Source organism: Acanthisitta chloris, unplaced genomic scaffold (genome assembly GCF_000695815.1).
Source record: "Acanthisitta chloris isolate BGI_N310 unplaced genomic scaffold, ASM69581v1 scaffold1269, whole genome shotgun sequence".
NCBI lineage: Eukaryota > Metazoa > Chordata > Aves > Passeriformes > Acanthisittidae > Acanthisitta > Acanthisitta chloris.
The window spans coordinates 104,986-128,495 of record NW_008690650.1 but is presented as its reverse complement, the minus strand read 5'-3'; the positions used below and the strand labels follow the sequence as shown (position 1 = coordinate 128,495).

General features: G+C 36.9%; 1 protein-coding gene across 1 annotated transcript in view; it reads right to left on the bottom strand.

The window, feature by feature from the left end:
- Nucleotides 1-23,510, bottom strand: part of LOC103809065 (receptor-type tyrosine-protein phosphatase kappa-like) — a gene marked incomplete at its 5' end in the record, with an annotated part of 94,635 nt that overhangs the window by 24,530 nt on the left and 46,595 nt on the right. Inside the window, 3 exon segments of the mRNA XM_009081878.1 lie at nucleotides 2,147-2,182; nucleotides 4,014-4,174; nucleotides 11,127-11,265. Coding sequence (XP_009080126.1) covers nucleotides 2,147-2,182; nucleotides 4,014-4,174; nucleotides 11,127-11,265 — 336 coding nt within the window.

Below are 23,510 nucleotides of genomic sequence, written 5' to 3'. Positions count from 1 at the left end.
TGTACCTTTTTCTGCCACAATGTAAGCATTGGACCTTTGGAAAATGCTTACAGCCTAAACGAGCTATTAGGAATAGCTTGACAAGTCTCGTGAGATATTTCATCACCACTTGAAAACTTCTTAAACCATTGGTTAGGTTCCTCAGGCCCAAAGTGGAAGGCTCCAAAGTTTAACTGCTCTGATGATTGCAAACTTTCTAAGAAACAACTCTAAGCCAAGAAAATGGCATATGCAACATTACCGAAAGGAAATGGGCAGAACATGACTTGATAAATCTCCCACATGGTGGGTACACCCAGCTTGACAAAGACCAAAGACTACTTACAAATAATGATTTGCTGTCAGTCTCAGAGGACACTTTACATGATGAACTGCAAAGGCTCCTCTTGAGTATACTTTCTATCAATATTTTTACCCATAAGCCACATAATGGGATAGAAAATAGTCTGACAGTATGGCACTGAGTGGTAAGGTACCACGAGCACTTCACAAGCACAGGATCAGATTTCTAAGTTTTCTTGGTTATTTGGGAGACAATGAGAAAACCAACAAGGTGAACTGAATGGTAAATGCAACATACTGTGTGTTGGAAAGGGAAGTTAAATATATAGCTACAGAATGGAGTAATGGACTGGATGATGATAACTGATTTTATCAGATAACTGAATGCAAATCAGCAACGTAAGTACAACAAAAAGGAGAAAATACAGTTCAGGTAGCAGGTACACTACAAGTAGGGCATGGGGGTACCTATTCCACTCAGCTCAGCATTGAGACTTCTTCTAGTAACTGTACCTGATTTGGGGCATTGCAATTTAAAATTCAACCTGTGAGTTGGAAAGTGTTCAGAGGAAAATAATGATAACAAATTTAGAAAACATCAGCTACAAGACGATGAGTGAAAGAACTGGGTTTAACTCAACTAAAAGAGAGATAATTGAGGACACATGAGCTTTTTAATAGGAAAGTGACTGTTTTAAAAGGACAGAAGTGTGTCAGATCTCCATATTTTCTATGAGTCTCTCAAAAGGAAATGGCTCAATCCACAGCAATGATGATTTAGTCTAGATTAGCCTAGTTAGGAAAAACAAGGGGTAAGCATTAATAGCAGTAACACCCATTAATACTCAGAAAACTGAGATTTGGGTCCCAAATATTACTAATATGAATCTGAAGTTTATTTTTACTGAGGAGGAGTGAGGCACAGGAATATGTCACTGCAAGAGCAAAATTCTGTTCACTATGAATTTTTAAAGCACACTAAGACAACAAATTGCCAGAAAGAGTCTGTATTGTAGGTATAATGTCCCATCTCAAAACAGAGGAGGGATTAAATTGCTCACAGGTCTCTTTAAACTTTACTTCTATGAATCTAATTTGCAACTTGTGCCCACTTCCTGATATTTGTCTTTTATTCTAAAATAACTTCAGCAGCTGACTGAAACTGAATAGTGCACATTGTGTTTATCCAACCAAGAACTTGGGTGCAAATCATACTTTTATCTTAATATTTTTTTTCAAAAAAAATCAACAACTCTAAAACCTGCATTCAGTGTTAGATGTAGGATAGACATAAGGAGCCTGGCCACTCCCAACGTATCTTCTTCTTTTTAGAGTAAGTCAAAGTCGAAAAATTTACTAGTCATTGTCAACTGAAATATGCAATTAATATAGGTACACAGAAGTATTTGTTCAGAACCTATGAAGAAAGTTGTTTGTTCTTGGATATTCTGGATTTTTTTTCCCCTTTTCATTCTTATTATGTAGTTAGAAAATTGAGCTTTAGGAGCCAAATAATGCTAATATGGACCTGAATTTTATTTTTAAGGATCTCTTAATAGAACTCTAGTTTCACATGTCAGAACTTGGTTTCAAAGCTCTGGGAAGGAAAGTTTTAGTATTTTCCATTTACCTATTTCCTCATTTACTCTTCAGTTAGCAGTGACTAGGAGTAACTTCTTCATGAGAACATAAAATAATTTTTATTCTAAAAGTGGTATCAGTATAATTCTGAATTGATGAACTGAGTGTAGAGTCATTTTATAACAACAGCATAGTTTTACATAAAACAAGCTGTTTCAATGTTCAACCATGCAAGGAGACAAAACTCATGCAGGAATGGATAATGAAGGACTAGGGTCCTCACCTAACACAGCTGTCGGCACAAGTGGATCATTGGGCACTGCAGGAAAACAAAGCTCATGAAGAAATACATTACCCTCAATTTGTGTACTTTTAAGAATAAAAACAATATACTTCAGAGTATAACCAAGTGATAACTAAACCCCAGTAATTTTATTACCAGAGAAAAACAGAATGAATACAGTTCCAGAAAGCATCCTGAATAAAAGAGGAGCGAAAGGCAGTGATTTTGGACTTCAGGAATGTAATGACAAGGGCAAAGAGATCCCTATTGGTATGAAATAAAGTAGACATTCCATGCAATTTAGTTTTTGAAAGGGTCCCTCCTTCACTATTATTCTTTCACTTCCTAGTAAATGTTCATTTTCATAGAACTCACTCCTTTCCTTTTAAACCCATCCTCTCATGTAATACTTGAATAGCTCATCTCAAAATAAAAAGGTATTTCTATAAAGTCTTCCAGGTAATTAAAAAAATTATATACATTTTTACAGTTAATAGCTTTTTAAAATGTGCAATACCAAAGATATTGCTCTTTCTGAGTATAGGAAAATCACAGACACACAGACGCAGATGTCTGAATAAAATTCACAGAATTTTATCTTTCGTTATCGCAGCTAGGATCATCTAGAGACAAATGCCCTGTTTCGGACAGAAATGGTGGAATCCAGAATTTGGGTTTGTTCCAATCTGGAACAAAATATTAGAATATCAACATTAAATTCCAGTTCTAGAGCAATCTGCCTAAAAGTTTGTTACATAACCAGGAACTCTCAAAGCTTGGAAGACTCATCTCAGCACAGATGATGGTCAGAAGAAATGAATCCTCCAACACACAAAAAAAATCACATACCTAGGATGCTAGAAAACAGCGATGCCCAACTTTTTTGCCAACAAATCTGGACAGCTGTGGTGGCTGGGGCTCCTGGCATCATATTGGTCCATCTGGAAGTCTGCCTGAGTGCCTGGCAGCCCTCGCTCATTCATGTAGATTCCTGAAGAATTCTTTGCCTAGGATCCACCATTACAGTCCATATCGAACTGTCTCTGCAATCCTGCCTCCACAAATTTCAGTGCCAATAAGACATCAAACTTTGGAGGCTTTTCAAATGGTTCCAGCCAAGACTATTTAAAGTCACAAGTCCATGGAGGTGTGAGAAGGTAAGGTTCCCACCAGCTCCATGGCAGAATTGTGTCCCTTTGGTAACTTACACACTGGTTTTGAGATATTCAGAGTCTGCCAGTGGAGGATCTTGCTTTTGTGCAAGGCATAGTGTAGATGCTGGGAGGCAAGAGTGCTGGACAGTGGAAGCTATAACCCAGACACTTAACAGCCAGAAACCCAAACTGCCAAACTTTGTCAAAACTAGACAGTTGGCATGTCTACAAAAAACAAATACAAATATAGAACAACTTTGCAGATATATTAATGAGCTTGTTCTTAAACGTCACAAACAGCAATGAAAATTGTCAATGCTTCCTTCTGTTATAACATCCTTACTGCCAAAAAAATAGAAATTAATTTGGACCTCATAATATTATTCATTACAGACATGGTGTTACACAGTAATATTTAACATGTTGGCATTAAATAGCCTCATGAGGGAAAATTCAATTTCAGATTTTATCTGAGATATTCTAGAATTACAATATTTTCCCTAAAACAAGTATCATTGCATAGTGAAAATATATGCAAATATTTAGTTAAATAACTGGCCACATACCAAAAAGCATGACATACAAGCATCCCTACTCAACCTTTGGCTTCACCAGCATTCCAGGAAAACCTGGAGCTTATAACAATTTTCCTTAAAAAGTAGAACTGTTATCTGTGTTTCGATATTTACCTGTACTTCAGAGAGTCTACTTACATCGGGGGCTGAAGTTATGCGAGTCCATAAATGTGATTGAAAGAGGATCCTCTGCATGCAGAGTGCTCTGGTCAGCGTAACTCCTATCCATTGCATTCACCATGTGTGTCATCTCCTGGCGGGTGGTCCCCATGGCATCCTTGCGCTTCTTCGCAAGTTTGCTGCCCAGCCAAAAAAAAAAACCAACCGCAAACCACCTTAATATTTGATGAACTTTGATGTCTACAATAGTCATTATCTATAATCCTGAGAGACCGAAAAATTTCACTGATTTCCCCATGTAATCGATAAAACTCTGCACCTTGCCATGAAGCAGTCATGGCCGTGTGTTTTCTGTACACATACGAATGCTGCAATGGAAGTGCTTACTTCTGTACCTGGTAATATTTTTTTTTTCCTGTGGAGTAATTACACTAATATAAACAAATTAGAGGATATAATTACATTTTAACTGAAATGACAAATAAGAAGCATCTGTGCATGCAGTTTTGTCAACCATATCCATTTGAATATCTGTTTTGATTTTATAAATGGATAATTCATTCCCCTTGCTTGCCTTGTTAGGAAAAAATCATGTAACCTTCTAAATTACTTTATTAGTCAAAAAAAACCTATGAAGTAACAAAAGAAGCATAATTTTTCAATATAAATTCATATTACCTTTTATGTTAAACATTGCTCTTCCCATTCAGTATACAAAATACAACATGATACCACACTTTGTTCCAGACACTGAACTTTGGTTCTTTGAAAAACAAAACCCCCCTCATCATTCTACCCTTTCATGTAGTTTAGGATCATTTTAATTTTGACATTAATAGTCTGACATTCTGAATCTATCACAGTTAAAGAGCAACCTAATCTATACAACTGAACCCCTCAAATTAACAGCCAATTCCCTTAAAGTGCACACTTCAGATATACCTCTCAATTCTTCCCTTTCGATGAAGCACTGAAAGCAATTTTCACTGTCTCCAGAAGTCAGGTAGAAACAGAAAACATATTTTAATTATAACTTAAAGCCTACTACACTTATATATCACAAGTAGCAGGAAATATGCAGAGCAGCATGAAGTGCACCTTGGTTATGCAGGAATCTGCAACATAAATTAGACTGTTCTGAACCTCCTTGTTTTCACCTGAAGCTGCAACTGCATAATAATAGATAGTCAACCTGCTTATTCGGATAAATCTGACACCACGTGGGAGAGACAATCATCACTTAAAATACTAAGCTCTTGGAAGCATATGTTTAAAATACAGCTTAGCTTCCTAAGGTTTTTCTGCATAGAATATCATCAAATATCCTGTTAACTGTTTAGACAATGTTTATCTTATGTTTCTCTGACTAACAGGACTTCTTGCTCTTCCTCTGTTCTCCACCAGCTTTCAATATTCTGTTCACATTCTAATGGTAGACAAGAATAGTATGAGATATTCGTGAGATATTAGGAAGAAATTCTTGACTATAAGGGTAGTGAGACACTCGAACAGGCTGCCCAGAGAGGTTGTGGACTCCCCCTCCCTGCTAGAGTTGAAGGCCAGGCTGGATGAGGTTCTGAGTAACCTGTTCTAGTGGAAGGTGTCCCTATCCATGGCACAGGGGTTGGAACTTGATAATCTTTAGGGTCCCTTCCAACCCAAACCATTCTGTGATTCCATTAAGAATATTAGTGTAAATTATCTACCCATTTACATGTTAAGTCTTGGGAACATCCATCAGAAAGGATCTACACTGCTCTCTAGGGCACGATGCTCTTCATGTTTTTGCATATTTAAAACGTTACAGGGCTGTTTCTTAAGTTAATCGTCTTGGTTCATGAGGAGGGGCCTCAACGCAGAGTATGGATGGACAAAGCCCTTCAGCGAATAACTAAGATTCTTCCACCAATCAAACTCATCTTCTTCTTTTGCCACACTCCCCCCCACCCCACACACACTCTTTTTTCCATTTACAGATAGTTTAGCTGTAAAATTACCACCCAATAACACTCTCACTACAAAAATCTCAAAGGTGATCTCTAAACTTATGATTTTTTCACCAGACTCTTGTGGTGTACATGAGGGTTCTGTGTGTATCAGTTGTTCAATGAGAAATAAATAATCTATTGGATGCCCCCCCTAAAATGCTTTATTTTATACATGTACTCCACACATTCCTGTTAAACTAAGAGAAGCTGGTTTAAATGATACTCTGCTTGAACAAATGAAGACCATAAGAACTTCCAAGAGTGAAACTGCTTGAGCTTTATAACTCGTTACCAAAGCTTTCACAAAACTGGCATTTCTAGTTCAAACTGGTTTTTAAAGTTTCAAAGCCTTTCAGATAGTCTTTATACACTGAAGATTGTCTTTTTCTAACATCACCTCAGAAATGAAACAAAAAGACTATTACATCCCATCTCTTGATGATATTAAGCCTTTATTTGAAGCATCACTTTGTAACAAAACCTGCTAGCTATGCTAAATAAATCAACAGCTATTAATGCTTTCAAGTTATTACCTTATTACAGTAGCTTCCTTCTAGTTCTTATGCTCTGCTTCAATGCCTAGAAAGGCTTATTGTGTTATAGCACTGCAACCCAAAGCTGCTGGGAAATGGGAGGACAGCTTTATTGTTCAACACCTCCTGGCTCCCTTGGGGCTTGACGACTTCTTTTCCTTTCCTTTTCCTTTCCTTTCCTTTTTTTCCTTCCCTCACTCAGTTAAAGGCACGTGCAGTCTACGCTTCATGATAGTTAAGCAAATCATTATGTTAAAGAACTTGAGGCTGACAGAAAGTGTAAATGATTCTCATTATCTGCTAAAGGACCCAGTTGGATGAATCTGCACAGGTGGGTGTTACAGTGGGAGCTGGAAGGGAAAAGTGCTCCATCATAGGATGAAACTGTGCAGTTAATTATCTAGAGTTGAAGCAATTGCTATTTAACAAGGAAATTATAATTTGTCACAATAAACCAGAGAGTGGCAGTTAGCTAAGCCAGCTTAGCTTTTTTTTTTTAAAAATTTGTTTAAAGAAGTCAACTATCTGCTTTAAAATGTGGAAGAGCATCATTATCACACATCACCAGCTCATCGAAGCACTTGAGTGCATTCTTAGAAGCCCTCTGAAGTCAATGGCTATGTGCAGTTATTTAAAATTAAGAATGCCTGGAACTGCTGTGCTTGATCTCAGACAAAACTGTCACAGTCCTCACAAAACCTCATTTGGTCAACAAGTATAAAAAGAGTCAATTTTGCTTCAATGAAGCAATACTTTATACAAACTAATGGCATAAAGTAAGATTGACACTTTAAAATGGGTATGTAGAGCACCTCAAAAGCAGTAGATGCTGACCATAACCTATTTATAAAGGTTTGGCATCTCCTGACAACCTGCATAGGAAAAGTGGTGCACAAGGTCATTCCCGAACTGATGAGATAAGAAAGAATAATTTGTGATTTATAAGCACAGTTGTCTAGCTAGGAAATGGGAAAAGAGGTTTTTTTCCATAGTGTGATGTGTTGCTGTGAATCATAATGCAAAGTAAATTATGATTACAATAAACTAAAATGATAGTGGAAAACTGTAGCAAAAAGCAGAAGTCTCAATATACAGTTAGAAATACAATATCCCTTTAAAAAAAACAGGGTAAGAATAATGGGAATAATGATACAAGCAATTTTTCAAGCCTGTGAATAACAAAAGGTAGCTATCAATAAAACTTTAAAAAAATTATAAAGACTGTTTTTCTTTTTTAAAAAGGGATACTGCATCTTTAAAACATGTAAAATAGTAAGTCACCCGTATTCTACTTACAGATAGTAGGAGTAAGAATAGTAGCTCCTCCTGGCAAGCAAATCACAGACAGTGGAAAAAGAGAAGCAATGGTGAATGAAAAGCGTGACTCTGTCACATTCAATAAAGCAGAGAAATGTGCGTTTAAAAAAAAAGTTGAAAAATTCATGTTTCTTTGGTTAGCATTTCAACTTGCTCATGCACAAACTAGTCTTACTTTGCCATGCAATTAAAAAAACCCAAAACACTAGCATATAAAAATGATTTGTTTTGTAGAAAGAGCACTTGAGAAAATTACATGCTGAGATTTCACTTATTGCCAAAAAATTTGAAAATTAAATGGATTGTGTAATTTCAACATGCAGTTCAGCATAATATAATGATTACCACCTAGATGTCATGACAAATGAACAGCTGTGTACAAATCTTGTGCAGTAGATATGCTTTTTACTTTTCAGTCACAAAAACTAAAGGTTCCATTAATAAATACATGTAATCAGAAAACAATTTCTTGTCATTCATTTTATCATCTTTATCAGTACACAGGTGTATACATATATGTTTGTATGCATACCATGTGTAGCTATACGAGTACACACATTTTGAGGAATGCACATTTACAACTGACATGTGTGTACTGTCATATATACCACACATTTCCTGAATGCAAACATATGCTTTCTATTTTAAAATCGTACAACTGGAAATGCTGATGTAGTCATGCTAAGCATTAAAAACATGGAAGGTAAACAAATGGAAGGAAATGAAGGACATTTGGAAATAGTCCAACAATGACTTTGAAAATAAAAATGACATTGCTTGTTAAAGATGCAGTATCCCTTTTCTTAGCTGGTTTGATTACTCCAGTAAAAGTCTGTAAAAGCTGTTAATAGCTTCATTCAGGAAAACTTCAAACCAATTTGTACAAAATGATCAGGCAAAGCCTAAAACATCTCAAGCTCGTGAACAAAACTGCTTAGTACTCCATTTTTCAATAAAATGTAATGCTGCATTTAATCAGTTTGAGATAGCGGTGGCTGTACATCCGACTTAATGAATGAAAATGCAGAAACCATTGTTTTATTGACTTTTCCATCTAATAAGCTGTGGTCAATTCAGGTACCAAAAGGGATACTACATAATGGATCACTGAATAGGTACACTACAGAGGATGATTCAGACGGATCTGTTTCCAGTCCCACCACAACTAAGTGAAGTGTGTTTTTGTATGTGTGAATGTGTCAGGGTTTTTACAACTGTTCCTGGCTTCATGATATGCATTGCCCTGATTCACTAGATGGACTGAATTAACTCAGGAACACAAAGTTTTTCTATGCTTTCTGTAAGAGACCTTGACTAAAGCTGGTATTTTAAAAAGTGCCCATTTTCCCTAAGGGCAGGGGGGGAAGAATGGCACACCTATAACATACGCAATAGACGACCAATTAAACTATCATGATGAAAAATTGCCAAACATTAAAGATTCATTAAGCAGGTTAATTTCTCACCTATTTTGAATACAAAATAGTACAGGAGTTTAGAAATATTATGTGCTTTAGAACGATGATCATTCCTAAGAGAATACTGCCTTCACAGGTTCAGATGAGGGAAGGGGGAAAAGGGGAAAACTTTAAAATATCACTTCATGGACATAATTAACTTACTTTCATCAAACAATTCAATAGTGAAAGTATAAGCCTAAGAGGACTCTGAATGAAAGAGGTAAAGAGGACAGGAAAAATGAACACATTGAATTCTTTTGTTTGTTTGTTACCTGTAAAACTAATCAATCCCAACTGGAAGTGACTGATACTATGTAGAGTTAGACAGTCTCTTTCTCACACACACACACATGCACACACAGAGTTGTCTAATAAACATAAGGGACCACTGGAACAAGCACTAAGATGTTACTCCCCAGCACATACCTTGCTATAAAGCTATAAAAGAGATCGCCTCCTAAAAGCTGAAAAACAACTTCTTTTTTGTTTTTCAAAAGTTGTGTCAATAAAGAAAACTGGCTGACTGTATGTCTTTTTTTTTTGCAAATGATGAGTTGGACCTTTTGCATATGTGTTAATTCTCAACCACAGAGGTAAACAACAGAGAAAAGTAAAAGCACTTTTGGGAAAAATCACGTATGTAGCTAACTAACACAGAACACTATAAGCATACCTAATGTTTCTAATGCAGACGTTTCTTCTCCAAGTTATATATCTCCAGGGATAATTGTGAAGAGGCAATAAATTAAAAAAATCTAATGCAAACCAGTAATTATAACATACATAATGATCTTAGGTACAATTAGAATTTTTTTCTTAAGCTTTAAAAATAATAGCAAGCTGCATTTCAGAGGAACATACGCAACATTTTCAAAAATACTTTTCATTATGACTCCTGCAGAAGGTAAGGGCACGCAATGCACACACCATGGGAAAGCAAAGGGCTCATTCTACCCAAGAGAAATCAGCTTCTGCCACGCAAAGGGAACGCGCCGGGGAGGGAGTGCACAGAGAGAGAGGAACTAGTTTCGCTACTATAACTACGGATTTATAGGGACATATTACGGACTTTTATGCCAGGTTAAAAGAGTTGCAACTACTGGGAAGGCTAGACTGTGAAACACTGACCAAGCAATAGGAGAGCACAAGTTACTACAGGTAGGAGCATTGGGATGCAGGGTTAGCATTGTACAATGCCAGAAGATGGCGATATTGCTTACTGTCTAAGAAACAACTGGAAAAAATTAAAATTCACTCAAATTAATACACTTTTAAACAATTTCATGCACTAAGGACTCACTAGATAATTTTACAGTGATGTGGTATGACTTTTAAGAAAAAACTCCAGGTTTACAAGAGCATAAATAGAAGTATAAAATTACATTATTTTGCAAGCTGGGTAACACACAGACACAAATAACTCATTAGAGCTGCATATAGAAAATCATATTCATTAAGCAATTAAAACATGAAAAGTGCAGTAAGTTATTATTTTTTTCTTTGCCTTAAAAAATAAAAAAGGCTCCATGAGTTTCAATTCCACCCACTTCAATATTCTGTACATTCCTCCAACTTCAACTTAAAGCTACTTGGATATAAATAAGCATGAGAAAATGTATAGCTATTGGATCACAAATATAAAGAAATCCTTTCTTTGTATCCATCATAAGAATCCCAGTAAAATGAAAACAAAGCACAAAGGACTCATCCAAAAACTGGTTTGACCTACTGGTCCTAACCCCCTTGTTTTTCAAAGACCTGTAAAAAACACCCATTTAGTTATTGACAGATATGGAGGAAAAAAAGACCAATCAGCACAGATCATTTTCTTACCTTTTTTTGACGATCAATATGACAACAAGGAGAAGTAGGATGAATACCAGAATTCCAGCACTTATTCCTGCTATTTTCACCACTCGATCTGTTTGTTTAGCCGGATCTGGAATCACCTCAGGTTCTTCTGTTGCTGCTGCTAAATGAATTAAAAAAAAAAAAGAAGTTACTTAAATGTGCAAGCACTAGAAACAAGAAAATAATTGATGGTAATAATTTTCAAATATATGTGTCTTAATACAGTAACCAAAATACAGATACATGCATCATATGTTTAAACATCTACACATAAGAACCTTGACACACTGTAAGTTTCAATGTATATGCCATATATTTGCAACACGAAGTATGTGACTATATAAGTATGCATACAGGAACATATATATCTATTTTTATATATATACACATGCAAAAGTGTTTATGCATCTGGAATCTAAACAAGTTACTGTATTACAAAGCAGAGACAATCGATCAGCTAATCACCATTATGTCATTTAATGTTATTTTCTCAGAAATTAAATATGGAAAGCATAATGTTGACTAGAGAGAAAACATCAACCCACAAACAGTAAATTAAGCACTTTTTTCCAAGCCACAGCCTGCAACCTAAACTCTAGTCCTACTCTCCTTCACCTAATTTCATCTTTGTATACTAATTCACCTTACAGCATCTGGTCTGAGATCTGCATTCTACTGGGAATTTTGATTCTCTAAATAAGGTCATCCACAAAGCCAAGCCTGAAGTCAGCAGTAGATTTACTTCTGCTTATATGTCCTGAAAAAAACCCCACAAACCACTGTTCTACAGAGAGATGAAACCACTCCATAACACAGCTGAGTAGGCTGAGGCTACAGGTTACAGCAGAGAGAAAAACAGAATATACACAAAAGTGCGCAGCTATTCAGTCTGCACCTCTTTGCATCACAGCCTGATGTACAAAGGATGAGGAACACAGGCTTTTCCAGCCTGGTAAAACTATAAAAAATCACAAATAGTATCAGTCAGGGGTAATATCCCAGGAGATATTTACTTGTAGAATAGAAAACAGCTCTTCTGTTCTCTAGTTCTTACTTTCTGAGGCTGTGGCCTTTCCTCTACTCATGGGCATGGATGGGTACATGTGCTTGCTCTCCCTCTGACCCTTCTCTCACTCTCCACCCAGCATGCAGCAAATGCCACTTAAACTCTCCCCTCACAGCAGCTGCATGTGGAATAGTTACAAATTGTTGATATCATCATGCCCATGTCATTACACAGAAAATGTCCTTTGCAATGAAACTAGGATGCTTGTCAACGGATCATCAAAACAAGCAGAATGGAAAATGAGGTGAAGTCATACCAGTGAAAGACTACTGCTCCCCTGAAAATCTAATCCATATGCCTGTTAGAAAGCCAGTGTAGAGAGTACCAGGAATTATTGCTATTTAACATTTTCTGCTTTTAACCATGTTACTCAGGCCATTTCTGTTCAGGTTTCATGTGCAGGAACCCATTCTATCTTTTGAGAGAATGATCATGCTATTGTTTGAAATCACTCTTTATTAATTGTTTCTGTAACCTTCACCTCAGCTGTGTCTAAATGACTTACTAAGAACTTGCCCTCAGAGCAACCTTCTGCGCTAGGAATGTGCTCTCTTCCAGACACCCATGCAAAAGCTAGTCAGACAGTGAGAGATCTGGAAGTGCTTTAATCATAAAACTTAATCATCATCATAAGACTTCATCATCATAATCATCTCTTTCACCTACAGTTTGAACTCTATCTGCTGAGAAATACTAAATGCTTCTTCCTCTATGTAAATACATGCCTGCATGCACACTGGCATACATAACCCAGGAGGACTCAATAATATATACTTTGTTCGCATTATGTGTGTTGTTGAGGAGTCTAGGGGGACAAGTTGGAATCAGGTAAGTGGTGTGAGCATGTGTAGCTGTGTACATGCAACACACAGAGGCAAGCCAGAATTAAGAGTTGGATACACATATGATGCTAACAGAGCAAATGAGGGGGATGACTTCTGAGTTGAAACTGTAAGAAGGTATTCAACATTCTTAATGCTTAAAATGAATCAACTCTCAGTCCAATGTTAGCTGGGCTGGATGTGACAAATGTGAATGAACATTTGATAAGCAGTAGAGCCAAAAGGCCAGTCAGTAAAGTCAAAAGACCAATCAAAGCTAAATATAAATGGCTTTCTATGCCAATGGGGGAAAAAATCATGTATGCTATACAGCGTACTGAGAAACAGCATGGATGTGGGAAGCATAAAGAGGGAGCATGTGGGAGTGGGACAGTCACTGTGTCTGGAATTGAACAATGAAGCACAGCTGAGTAGATCTGACCTAGCAAAGGTAAGAACTCAAGCTGCAAAATAACTAAGGCTGGAGCAAGAGATTTAGCTGTGTGGATGGAGACTTAAGGCCAGGTCTTTGAGAGATTTCAAAATATGAATCACGGGGATTGGATGTGACCTGAAGATGCACTTCAAAACTTGAAGGCTCAAAAATACATACAATAATACAGGCTTTGAGCCTTGATCAGAACAGTGTTTTTTTCACAGGAGTATTACTGAGAGATCAGACAGTAGAGGGGAAAGAATGACAGACCCATGCCACACTTTGTTGGAAAAAGATAGGCCCCTTATTGTTTGATAGAGCAAGCTGCAATACAGGTGTTTCTCAGAGTCCCGTTTAAAATTATTGTGTGGCCACACATAATGTTATTTCATTCCGAAAAGTTACTTTAGAAAAACAACTATATACGTCTCAGAAAATCTAAAGAATACGTTATTGAGGGAGTTTACTTATTCAGCTGCTTAGGCATGAGTGTTTTATTATATATTCTATAAGAAATGATTTGGTTTGGATCATCAGTACTTCAAAATGAAGCTCTCTGTCAAGTTTTTAGAAGAGTGGAAAGCCAGGAGAATATCTGCTTGTCTATTTGTTCTGGTTTCCTTACATTAAGGGATTTGAAGCAAGATACAGTAACTAATCCATGAACTTTAAGGCTGTTTATGAGACAAAGTTGGTGCCCACTAGAAATGTAACACAGAGTCCTAAATTAACTGAGAAAAATTATATTGAATAGCCATAGCCTAAGCAAGTGTATAATCAGTGGATTAGCCTCCTACATCCAAAATGCTAAGATTTATTGACAAAACACTACCCCTTTCCCCAGTATCAACAGAAAAATTGCTTTTGACTTAAATGAAGCCAAGATTATTCTATGTGGTTTCCAGCAACAGATAATATATGCATTCTCTAGACTAAATGCTACATTTGGGGACTGTATGAAAGCAATTATAGATACAAATCACACTGCAAATCTATGCTTTATCTGTATGTGCATTGCATGCAATGTAGCATAGAATCATTTAATGAAACTTAGGAATTTGAAAGTGTTTCATATTACTTGCATTTTAATTTTGATAGCTCAAAGTATATTGTAATAAGCATGTGTGAGCTTATGTACATACAACCAAAGGACAAAACCAGAGACACCTTGTGCCTGTGTATTAAACCTACGTCTTTCATATATAAATCAGTGAGTCCTGGATGCTGATTGCACAAGGACTACAGCAGCAAGTGAAATACTGCTTATTCTGAGACTTCGCTTTCTCTACTGTCTACGAGACTACCAGGATTTTTCTCTCTGAAGTGGCACTTCTGTAGGCTGAACTGCTGGTTTTGTCAAACAAAGCAACACAACTAACCAAGGCTTCATCAAGGACAAATCTTGCCTAACCAACATAGTGGCTTTCTATGATGGAGTGACTACATCAGTGGACAAGAGAAGAGCTACAGATGTCATCTATGTGGACTTTTGTAAAGCCTTCAACATGGTCCACAACAACATCCTAACACAACATCTCTAAATTGGAGAGAGAGAGTAATTAAAAATGAAATTTTGATAATTGGAGTTAACCACTGTATATTTCTAAACAAGGCAAGAATTCTATAAAATTATTTAGGTTATAAAAACACTTGCTTTACTAATTTCTAATGTTCATTTTTAGCAATGTAGTCCTGCAATCCTTTCTTGCATCTTGAACAGCAGACTGTATTAAAAAGTAATTTATTGATTTGAAAAAGAACCTTGTGCGGTGACAGAATGTTGATCATATGAAAATGGCTGTTAATTCCTTTGGCCAGCCTTACTCTAATAGACCTTAAATTAAGTGTTAATTTTTACAATATAATTGCCTTGCATATGATTGTGTTTTTCACAATTTGATCCTGTAAGTCTCAGAAGACATAATACTACAGTTTTCCACCAGTGCAAACTCATCTTCCATACAATTTGCAAGAAGAATTTCTGATCTGAAGCAGAGTGTTAACTACATTTTTCCCCTGTACAAGAAGAGCTGCCTACCCAGAAGATTTATGAGCTAGACTGGGAGAACACTGAATTTTACCAACTTATCTACTTGCCTTTCTTCTGAACTAATGAACAGTAGCAGCAATCAGATTCCATAGTCCCATTCACAAAGTTCATAAAATAACTCGATCCAGTGGTTCTGACTCTGCACATTGCAAATTATAGTCAGCATACAAGAAGTCATTCTCCTTGTTTTCATAGCTACTAAAGGACAATATTCAATCAGTTGACTTCCATGACAGTAGCATGAAATCCAGCTGTGAGCAGCACTAAATTAAACTAGCATTGCTAACTCTCTCAGGGACAGTAAAATTCTAAACAGTTGGGGAGGTAGAGTCCATCTTCCCACAATTTCCTGATGTACTTAATTCCTTTAAATTTTTTTTACCATGTTTTTAAATCAAACACACCTAAAAATCCAATACTCACTTCTAAAATTGAGCATATGCATAGTATTTACACTTAATTCTTGAAGCATACTGTGGCATAAGGAACCCAGTCACGGCACATATTGCTTTCCTGTCTTCTCCTTCCTTCTGTGGTTCAAAATTTACACACAGCCTTGAAAAATTGTTAGAGAATTTATGACACTCACCACAAAATCTATTCACCTATACCATCCTAAGGAGATGGTGTTGGAGTCAAGATAATGATATTCTACTTGCTCATCCAAACGCAATTATTCAAAGCAGAAACTTCTGGTAGGATTTTGCAGGGCTGCTTGCATGGTAACAGTGAGAACAGCCAACCTTCTAAAAGACAGCTTTTAAATAAGAGGTTTTGAACAAGATTTTTATACATAACCTTCTCACCATACCGTTTGACTCTCTTAACATTCACAGCGTTTTGTGCTGGGTTTCCTTTGTGTGAGCAAGGGCAGAAACTCAGTTTTATGCATGATTAAAGCTGCTATTTTATTACACTGCATTTTCTTTGAATGTTAATTTCTGTTTACGGCAGATCTTTGAATTCTCACGAACTGGTGTTATTGCTGCATAGCTAGATATTCAAAATAGCTCTGCTCAAGATAATCTCTTCTGTACTTTTGTTATGTGGCATTCAAAAACTTTTAATTAAACCCAGGAATGACATCTGAATGAGTTCAACAAGGTAACACCAGGATAACATCAAATGAAACTACAGCCAGCTCTGGAGATATGTCAGTCTACCACCTGAGAAAAGGGCTCATTGGAAAACTAAGATTCTCTGACAGATATTTTCCTTTAGACTGGTCTGCCCTGTGTTTTAATCGTCTGCCCAGAAAGAGCATTCCACCTCCACCAGTTTTGCTTTGTTACTGCTTTCCTACAATGATAAGGAAATTTTTACAAGTCTGAAAGTTAATTAATAAAATCAAGTTCAGTGAGAGAAGATCCATAACCCCTTCTAGCTTAATAGTTTAAAAAAGAAAAGCCTCAGCTATTTGATGAAAACATTTGAATGCACTTTTGTAGGGATCAGGAGACGAGATGTGCAACTTGTTCTAGCAAACTATTAACACAATTAATGAGGTCTTAGAGATATCCTCATGTGAATCAGTTTGGTACACCATCAGCCTCTATTTAAGATTTTTCTTTCTCAGGTTGAAAGCCGAACTTATATTTACTGGTAAGTGAATCTCCACAATTCTCCTTTCTCTATGTTGTCTAAAGAATTTCTCATTTGGAGTACAGCTTCTGGGAGATGAAGGCATGCCAGAAATTCACTGGGTTTGGATCCATCTAAGCTGTTGCTTTCAGGATTCCAAATTAGAGATTTTTAGAGTAGCATTATTAAAAAGAAAAATTTTATTTGATTATGAACAAAAAGTGTGATCCCCCGAGCTGTGCTTTCACGTGTCAGGTTCATCCCTGTCACCATGGTAACCAGGTCCACGGCTGTCCTAAGGAAGAGAGTTTAAAAGGCTCTGCTGGTGAAAAGGGGGATGCTGGGCACCACCAGCCCCTTCTTCAAACTCATCCTGAAAGAGGAGGGTAGTGAGGTGATGCTTGGATAAAATCTGCTGTCTCATTGTCGTGGTTTAACCCCAGCCAGCAGCCAAAAACCACGCAGCCTCTCACTCACTCCCCCACCAACGGGATGGGGGAGCGATTTTTTTTACAAAAACTCATGGGTTGAGATAAAGACAGTTTAATAGAGAAAGCAAAAGCTGCACACACAAGCAAAGCAAAACAAGGAATTAATTCACTGCTTTCCAAAGACAGGAGGTGTTCCGCCATCTCCAGGAGAGCAGGGCCCATCACGCATAATGGTTCCTTGGGAAGACAGATGCCATCACTCCAGATGTCCCCCCTTCCTCCTTCCTCCTCCCACCTTATATATTGAGCATGATGTCCTATGGTATTGAATATCCCTTTGGTCAGTTTGGGTCACCTGTCCCAGCTGTGTCTCCTCCCAGTCTCCCATGCATCCCCAACTTCCTTGCCAGCATGGCAGTATGGAAAGCAGCAAAGGCCTTGACTCTATGTAAGCTCTGCTCAGCAATAACAAAAACATCTCTGCATTATCAACTCTGTGTTCTGCACAAAATCCAAACATAGCCCCATACTAGCCTCTGTGAAGAAAGTTAACTCTACTCCAGCTCAAACCAGCACACTCATTTTGTGCTGCAACGTACCATGCCCAACTTGTCCTCATGTCTGTCCTTTCCTGGGAGAAAGGGGGAGATGTCACAGATGCTGCCAGCTAAGTGTAATGGAAAGAGCCCTCAAGGCCCCAAAGCCTTATGATATTAGAAGTTAAGCCTTTGTATGGAGAAAATTGTATATAATTGTTCTCTACATAAAAGAACATTGCCACAGAAATGGATATAGGCACTGTTTCATGGGCCCCTACAAATCCTTCTGATAGTTTACAGGCAAAAATGAAGCAAGTACAGCTTCAGGCTAACCTTTAGTCCATTAGATTTGTGATAGTATAAGGAGCTGTAGAAGTTAAGCACAGGGAATCCCACAGGTCGCTACGCATACAAATACGGTACCTGGTAAACAGGTGACCACCTGCTTACACATCCTGCTTTCAGATCATGCAGAAAAATAACCTGAGCTTATGCTACTGGATGCTTTTTAAATGATGCACATATAGCTTACAAGTATTTATACATGTCTTAATTAATTAAACAAACTAGCACACCACATTTTGCTATACAATACTGAGAATGCTACTTGTAATTCCAGTATAATATATACATTTATGTAAAAGACCTGTTCCTGACTAGTATTGTTAAGCCCTCACAAGTGTAGATATATGTTGCCTTGGTAAGTCATACATAATAAAAAAAAATCAATTCCATCTTTATTACTCTTCAGGACTTCCAGATCAGTCCATTGACTGCTAGTACTTTTGTAGAAAACTATAAGAAAAAGAGAATCAAGTGAACCAAGTGTCAGCTGCTATTAGGGACTGAAACAAAAATTAATGAGGAATTGCTCTTGCAGTGTTCCACTGAGAAGCAATTTAAATTCACAATGACTACTCTGAAAAAGTAATGTCCACGAATTTATAACCAATTAGCAAAGCGTTGACCTTAACAGATTCAGAAGTATCAAGTGAAGAAAGTGCTGAATCCTTTTGCCTCACAAGCTGAGAAACCTTGGACATGAGCAGATGAAGAGAGCCAGAGCAGGAACAATGCTGAGGAGACAGTGTTCCAGCAACACTCTGCCCTGCTGTCCACAGGTCATATTGGAAGAGATTAGTGCCATCAATGCATTTCTACTACATCTGCCACTAAGATGTGCATGTATTTTGCAGGCACTTTACTATCTTTTAAGGTATGGCAAGGATAGGATGTGATCTTATTTTATTTTGAAATCTAGTTAATTTTCTGTGTCTTGGAAAAAAATAATTTTTCAAAATAATACTTTCTAGAGCCACTTGATGTGCTTCTTTCAGTAACCAATACGGATGCAGAGATCTAAAAATTCAAACCAAATTTTTTTGTCATTTGTATACTAACAGACCTTGAAAAGGGTATGTGAAAAACCAGTTGTAGAAATACTTAACATGTATGCTGCACAATATCAGACTGAAACAATGAAATCTAAACCACTATTTCTCCCTGGCTTTCTGGAAAGGGGTATTGGTTGAGAATGGTCCCCTTCCACTCTGATCCACCTGATCAACAAGCCACTTAGCAAGTATGACTTGTTGGATGGACCGCTACCATTTCTTAAGGTCACTGTGATTACTTCCTAAGCACAATGGATCTGTTGTTAGACCTGTTGTAGAATTTTTTCCTGATGATATAGAAAAGCAGCCAGCCTTTTGCTAATGATATAATTTGACAGGCTTTTTTAGAGGGAAAAAAAAAGTTAGTTTTGGTCCATATTACAAATCAATCAAATTTCAAATTTTAGTCTGAACAAACTGCCTGCTTTCAAAAACATGTGTTTTTAAAATTAAAGTCTCACTTGATGTTAGTTACAAAATTTCAGCTATGCAAAACACTGCAGTAAGAAATTACCTGTTTTTGACCATAACTCCTATATGGCTTGTTAGCTCAGAATTAAACCTGAAAAACAAATTACTCTAAAAGCAATGTTTGGTAACAAATATACAGAATGCCTCATCTCTCTTTCCTACAGGTAGCGTTTAAGAAGCTTAGCAGAGATAGTACATTATAATGATCATTATAATTTATATGGGCACATGACATAGCTTATTCAGAAAAATATTCCTCTCAAATGTCCAAAGTTCCATTTTGCTATATTTATTGAAAATAAAATTATGTGAATAACTTCTGCTAATTTAAGGAGATTTAACTATTCTGCTAATTTAAGCTAATTTGACTATAAAATTGCAAGTAAGAATTTACTAGTACTGTAGGAGTTGTGGAGTTATTGCAGACCTATGTAATTACGGTGAAGGAAGTAAGGACAGCTTAACTCTTCTCCACCAGAAAACTGCAAATTCTCATGCCAAATAACACTTACGCTGGCTCAAAATACAGAAATTTCCAAGATGAAAAATTATCCTAGATCAAATGCAGTGCTAATAACATTGTGGATGGAATCAAAAGCCAAAGGCGATGAGGAAGAACAATATGTTTTCTTTATAATAAAAAAACCCCCAAACAAACCAACACAAATTAAAGTTCATATAGTTCTAAAACTAGTCTTTAATAGCAGCCATTGGTTATTATTTGCCATTCAGAATGGCAGAAAGTGAGAAAACACACAGAAGCTCCTCCAAGAATACAAGTGGTTAATTCTTCCTTTGGAGTTAGGTCCCAGTTTTTCCAAACCAGCATCAATTAAAGTTTATATATAGTGTATATATATGTGTGTGTATATATATAGCTTATATATATAGCTTATATACAGTCTTAAATAGCACCCTGCTGTTACTACTACCCTAGATTACTACTGTCATGACTGTCAGCCATCAGTATTTTGTTTCCTGTTAAATTTGGTACTTTTTCAAATAGAGTGAAAGAGTAAATATATGTACTCTGAAAGAAGCCATGATGCTTTCTTTCCCATGAACTCTGTTCTTCAGTCTAGAGAAATTTTTTGCAATTTCTTCAGTTATACAACACTTAAATGACCTGGTGCACTGTCTATAGGAGTCCACTGGACTGGCTGGGAAACAACACAGGATGCACTGATGTGCAATACCCATGGTAGAGTATTATTTTCCTTATAAACCATCTGAAGCGTATCCACTCTCAGAAAGTCACATGGGTTGAAACTCTTGAGGTTGTCCTGGACATTTTAGCACTAATAGGTGTCTTAAGCAGCTGGATGTCTAGGAGACAAGGGAAAGGCAAATATCCTTTACCAAACCAATGGGGTATCACCCAGCTGCGTGTCACAGCAGGCTTTAAGTACTATCTCAGCCATTACCCTAATTATGCAGTTGCTCCCAAATCTGCTTATCCAAATACATCTGAAAGGTCTTATGTCAGCAGTTTAAGCCAGGCCACCTGATTTTGCACTGGAACATCAAAGCAGTGGTGCTTATCCATGCTGGTCTACCAGCTGCAATGTGAGGTTAACAGCTTTAGCTGGCTAAAAGTTTTGTCATCTTCTGCTACACCAGCCATTCGCAACACAAATATGCTACCTAAGCCTTAAACTCAGTGTAAGAAGTCACAAGCATTTCTATAGATTGTTTACCACATTTGATGTCTAGAAACACAGCCATAATGGCACTTCAACAATATGCAGCTAATGCAGTGACAACTGTATGAAAAACACATCGATGTTCACAGCTCTGAGTTGATTGCCATTGACTAGTGCATTCAGATCAGAACCTGCAATGACATTAAAAGCCTTTCATACAGTGTCATTGCCTCTCTTTCTACATATTCCTACATTGTTAATATGTCAAAGAAACATTCAAGCAGGGAGAAGAGATTGTAGTCCTGCAGACTACAGGACAAAACATGCCTGCAAGAGAGAAGACTTAAAGTGTCTTGTCACTTTCTGAACCTTTGGCTTTACTTTTTCACATTTTTTTCTTTTAATAGTAAAATTTTGTTGCATTCAAACCTTAAACTCTAATTAATTTATCTTCTGAAAGAAATAAGAGATATTTTGCTATTTCTATTACTCAAGAAAATACCACACAAGACTGTGATGGGGAATGAGGTATAACAAAGAGTCCCCATGATTAAAGTTAGATCAACTTTTTATACCTGCTATTATACTGGTTCATAAAAAGTAAATATGAACCAGTTTATAATTGAACAAGGTACAAACTCTGACAGAAGGCAGCCAGGTTGTAGGAAAGGTAGTACTGGACTGGACAGCATGCAGAACCAAAACGTATCCGTTTAAAAGTGTCTGTGTTGTCCCCTCAGCTGAGTGTTTTACAGGTAGTAGAGGAGTGAGTTGTTTTTATCCAGAGGATGAAATTAGCTGCTCTGTATTAGATATGCCTTGGGCTTCTGCTTTCCCAGTTAGCTTCTCCAGGAAAATACAAGAGTATCAAAGGAAAAGAGAATATATCTAACAAAACCTTGAAATTCACATAGAAGTCAAAATAAATGAAGCCAACTATAACATGCAAATATTGTATTATGATTTATGTAATGGATTGCTGGCAAAGAAGATTACTGTACTGGTATTTATGCTTTAAATCTGGTTTTAGGGTTTTCAGTCAGTTGTGATCTGATTAAAATGCGACTGATTTCGAGGAGAAAATCACCTTAAAATGATGGAGTGCCAAGATCTCTTGTAGATGAGGTGGCAAAAATATCTACACCAAGGCCCTGAGCTATGTCTAACAATGGCCAAAACAAAAATTGCATTTTAAAATGAGAACAAAAATTGAATTAAACAAGGACTGACATGAAAACAATGTGCTCTAGTGTTCAGAGACACAGGCTAAGACACACTTCTATGTATCTCATGTAAATTGTCCCTCTGGCAAAATGTGAATTGCAATTTGAAACACACAGACCACTCCCATTTATAAGAAGGTATTCCTGGCCTTCCACAATAAAAATGTCCTTTCTTCTTTTCAAGGAAGGGAAAAATGGCTTTCCTCAGTGATTAACTTGATATGGCTATAAAGAAGGGCTCACTTCAGCTTCTTATTTCTTAAAAACCAAGCAGTGTTGTCTATCAGCTTTCTTAGAGACAGATAGCCAAACTTTTCAAATTTGGGTAAGACAGCACCAACACAGAAGATGAGTTTCAGATGGCTTGAACAACTCTGATAAATCAGGTGTACTCCCATGTTTTAACTAATGTTTGAAAAGAAATGTACACCTAGGAAACATACTAGCCAATTTATGATAAGACAGTATCTCCAGATAAGACCTTCTCCTGCCTGACTCTGGTGTAATAATAAGACTAGTAAGTACTACATGAAAACATAGCGCAATCCGATAGAATCATGCCTGCTACTTACAGAATACTCCAAAAGTAAAATTAAATACAAGACTGTTTGCATACTTCAAGTATCTAAGAAATAGAAAGTGAAGAAAAATAATGTACTTCTGAAGCAAATATTAAACAACTTGGTGGCACATTAAACTTCATAACAAAAC